This window comes from Salvelinus sp. IW2-2015, linkage group LG28, assembly GCF_002910315.2.
Source record: "Salvelinus sp. IW2-2015 linkage group LG28, ASM291031v2, whole genome shotgun sequence".
Classification (NCBI taxonomy): domain Eukaryota; kingdom Metazoa; phylum Chordata; class Actinopteri; order Salmoniformes; family Salmonidae; genus Salvelinus; species Salvelinus sp. IW2-2015.
The window spans coordinates 15,598,438-15,602,965 of NC_036868.1; the positions used below are offsets into that span (position 1 = coordinate 15,598,438).

At 49.1% G+C, this 4,528-nt stretch overlaps 1 protein-coding gene across 1 annotated transcript in view; it reads left to right on the forward strand.

Moving 5' to 3' along the window:
- msraa (methionine sulfoxide reductase Aa) overlaps positions 1-4,528 on the forward strand; it is a 132,362-nt gene that overhangs the window by 76,713 nt on the left and 51,121 nt on the right. Inside the window, exon 2 of the mRNA XM_023974562.3 lies at positions 3,646-3,714. Coding sequence (XP_023830330.1) covers positions 3,646-3,714 — 69 coding nt within the window. The remainder of the gene's footprint in view (positions 1-3,645; positions 3,715-4,528) is intronic.

The following is a 4,528-nucleotide window of genomic DNA, read 5'->3' on the forward strand; positions in this document are numbered from 1 at the left end:
GGCTACGTCTGGCGCAAACCCAACACCTCTCATCACCCGAGAACACCATCAGCATCATGCTGTGGGATTTTTTCATTCGGCAGGGACTGGGAAACTGGTTACAAAGTATTGACTTTGGGGGAGGGGGGGGGGGGTGAATAGTTATGCACGTTCAAGTTTGCTGTTTTTTTTGTCTTATTTCTTGTTTGTTTCACTATAAAAAATATTTAGCATCTTCAAAGTGGTAGGCATGTTGTGTAAATCAAATGATAGAAACCCCCCCAAATCCATTTAAATTCTAGGTTGTAAGGCAACAAAATAGGAAAAAATGCCAAGGGGGGTGAATACTTTTGCAAGCCACTGTATATGGGAGGGTATGGGTCCTATGGTATGGCCACAGCAGAAAGCCATGATGCATTGCAGATTAGGATAATACCCTCGTAGCACCATTCTTCTCTCCGGTGACACGGTCGTCAGGTGTACAGTGTTTCCTCTGACACATTGGTGCGGCTCGCTTCCGGGTTAAGCGGGCATTGTGTCAAGAAGCAGTGCGGCGTGGTCGGGTCGTGTTTTTGAGGACGCATGGCTCTCGACCTTCGCCTCTCTCGAGACCGTACGGGAGTTGCAGCGATGAGACAAGACTGTAACTACCAATTGGATACCACGAAATTGGGGAGAAAAAGGGGTAAAAGTAAAAAAGAAATGAAAAAATATATGTATCTTGGTCTGCTTTAGCCCAGGACTGATACTCCACAATGCAATGATTTCAAATCTATGGTTCACTGGCAGAGGTTTTTGGCAGTCATAGGAATGAAACTGTAGTAAAACTGGGACAAAGTCACTACTATGCTACATGTAGCGTTGGCTTGAGTCCCTGTGTGGTGAACTCTGGGAAACATTCTGGGCTGGTGAGCAGTGTGGATGTAAAAGTGATTTAATGGTGTTTTTTCTTATGCAATCTCCTCACTCCACTCTCGCAGATTAAATTAGTTGGGCCCAGCTAGGCTCCATGCTAGCCTGCCTGTTCACAGCACTTTAGCAGRAATCTTCAAATTCCAAAATGGAGGGGGTTTATTGAGGCTTGCCAGGAGACAGAGCCTCTCAGTGTGTCTTCTGTCACTCAGGTCAACATGACAGAGTCTTTACACAAACACAGTGACGGAGGGTCGAACATCTTTTTCATCCAACTAACCTTGCCAACTTTCTGTATGAATAAAAAGGCGAACGGTTCTGAAAATGAAGTCACCTAAAACATCTCTATAGTCAGAGAGGTTGTGTGTGTTTTAAGTAAAGGCAGGGTTTCTTTAACCTCACAGCTGAGCTCTGCATCCCACATCACAACATGTTTCACATCAGAAGAGAAGGAAACTATCTGTTTGAGGTGATGGATTTGTCCCTGCCCTGCAGCGGGAGTTAGACCTGTCATGCTGATGATATTATCATGGACCCCCATAGTGCAGAGGATAGGTGCACATATACAGGACACCATCTTTGTCCTCTGAAGTAGAGAGGGCCTATCCTGGTCTAGCAACCTCTACATCTTATACCTAGCTGCTAATCCCTTCTCTGTAGAACTGAAGGAAGCAGATTAGTGTAAGCAAAACTATGACTGACTGACAGATAAATGAGGAGTGGTGCCAAGGCTCCAGTGCTCCCCCACAGCCCGGTTCATCCTGTGCCTCCTCTACGCACCAGGCCTCCTGTAGGTCTCCCCAGCCTGGTGGGCCCTGTGGCAGCCCCACGCACCAGGCTGTCTCTGCGTCTCCTCCCTCCAGCGACGCCCTCCAGTCCGGAGCCTCCAGAGTCGCCCTCCAGTCCGGAGCCTCCAGCGACACCCTCCAGTCCGGAGCCTCCAACGAGGGTGCCCAGTCCGGGGCCCGCAACGAGGGTACCCAGTCCAGGGCCCGCAACGAGGGTGCCCAGTCCGGGGCCCGCAACGAGGGTGCCCAGTCCGGGGCCCGCTACGAGGGTCCCCAGTCCGGGGTCGGCGGCGAGGATCCCCGCACTAGAGGCGCCACCTAAGTGGACCAAGCCAGAGGTGGAACGGGGTCTACGTCCCGCACCAGAGCCGCCACCGCGGAGAAATGCCCACCCAGACCCTCCCCTATAGGTTCAGGTTTTGCGGCCGGAGTCCACACCTTTGGGGGTGGGTACTGTCCCGCCCTGACCTTAGGGAGCTTTTTATGTCTCTATTTTGGTTTGGTCCGGCTGTGATTTGGATGGGCATTCTATGTTCATTTTTCTATGTGTTGTATTTCGTTGTTTTGGCCGGGTATGGTTCTCAATCAGGGACAGCTGTCTATCGTTGTCTCTGATTGGGAACCATACTTAGGTAGCATTTTCTCACCTGTGTTTTGTGGATAGTTATTTTCTGTTTAGTGTTTTCTGCACCTGACAGGACTGTTTCGGTTTCGTTATTCACTTTGTTATTTTTGTTTCAGTGTTCAGTTCAATAAAAGTCATGAACATTTACCACGCTGCGCTTTGGTCCGATTCTTCCTCATCAGACGACGACACCCGTTACAGGTGCTCGGTCTCCAGCTGCTAATCCCTTCTCTGTAGAACTGAAGGAAGCAGATTAGTGTAAGCAAAACTATGACTGACTGACAGATAAATGAAGGATTGACGAATGGACTGACAGAGAGACAGATTGACAGAGATACAAACTGACAGAGAGACGGACTGACAGAGAGACGGACTGACAGAGAGACAGACTGACAGATAGACAGAGAGACGGACTGACAGAGAGATGGACTGACTGAGTGTTAGAGAGGCCGTGGTGGTCGTGTGACTACGGTGCTGCAGTAGATGTCTGGTGCTCGGTCTCCAGCTGACTGTATCGGCACGCCTGGCTGCCATGGCGACGCGCCCATGCATGAGGACAGCGCAGCGAGGGCATGGCTGGCTCCAGATGTTGGGTCACTACCCCCCATTTATCCTAAACACACACACACTGCCTCCACAACAGCAGCCATCTGCAGCGCACACACACACACACACACACACACACACACACACACACACACACACACACACACACAACACACACACACACACACACACACACACACACACACACACACACACAACACACACATCACACACACACACACACACCACACACACCCATTAGCTCGCCATGGTGGCTCTCAGCCCCTAACTGGACCTTCTTCCACCTCTGGCTTTGTCAGTTGATTTCAATGATTCCAGTTGCTAAGAAATCATGCAGGGATGAATGGGAGTGTTTAAATGGGTCAGTGTGTGTGTGTGCGCATGCTGTAAAAACCCCCCAGGTGAATTTTCACTGCCTTTATTTTGCGATGGCAAAGTACCTCTTTGTGTTGGGTAATTAGTTTACTGGAATAGAACCAACTGCAGTCATGCCCCACAACACATCCGTTTCTAGTGATAGTGCTCCTCGTATTGAAGGGGCTAGCTACTGCATATGCAAAAAAATCAATCCCTCAGTCCTTCCACACCAGAGATAGACCAGACTATCTTACAATGGCCGCTCATTATTGTATCAGTGGTGTGTGTGTCGGTGTGTAAGCGTTTGTTTGGTGGTAGTGTGTGCGCACGTGTGTGTTTGGCYTGCACTCGTGTGTGTGTGTGTGTCTGTGTTTGACTGACAGAGACCTTCTCCATTGTTCCCTGTGTGTCCTACAGCCAAGCACGACGTCAACGGCAACAGGACTGTTCCACCATTCCCCGAGGGACTTCAGATGTCTATGTTTGGTAAGTGATCCGTATGAGAAGAGGGGGGAGTACGGGGGGGAGAGGAGAGAGGGAGCAGGGGATAGGGGGAAAGAGGGGAGGATGACACCCGGACAGTATAGTGTAATTAGTCCCCCCCCAGATACTCAGTTAGGTTCAGAAAACTAAGTGAAAAACAAAAAGAAGATAGAGAGAGAATAGAGGGATGGGTAGGAGGAAGGGGCGCAGAGATGAATTGCAGGGGGTGATTAGGATCTCTTTAATAGAATGCATTAGTTCAGCTCCTCTTTTCTCCATTCGGGGAGTCAAACTGTGTAATCCATCAGGACAGACAGTAGAGAAATCAGCCTCTTTATCTCCCGGGCATGTGTACAAATAAGCATGTTTTAAAGCAGCCTTACATGCTCTTGTTACCGGTCGAGCGTTTCAAATCACAAATCCCCCTGTGAACAGCCTTAAAAGGTGCCAGTTACCCTTGACTTGACTTGACTTGACAAAAGCCTGCCTTCTACCCCCCCCCCCCAGTTGCCACTGTGCCAGTGATTGGCTACGTTCAGCCCTACCTTGTGTTAATACTCCCACATGGTATGTGTTGTATCAGTGTGGGCTGTTGTATTCATGTCACACCTAAGACAGGTAATGAAATCAACACTGTTTAGTATTTTACTCACTCCACCTTATCATCCATCTACCCACCCATTATCCCTCCAATACTGCTAACTGAGATCGAGACCTTGGGGACTATAAGGTCCTATCTGTATAAAGCCATTTGAACTTGGCACTATAAGGTCCTATCTGTATAAAACCATTTGAACTTGGCACTATAAGGTCCTAT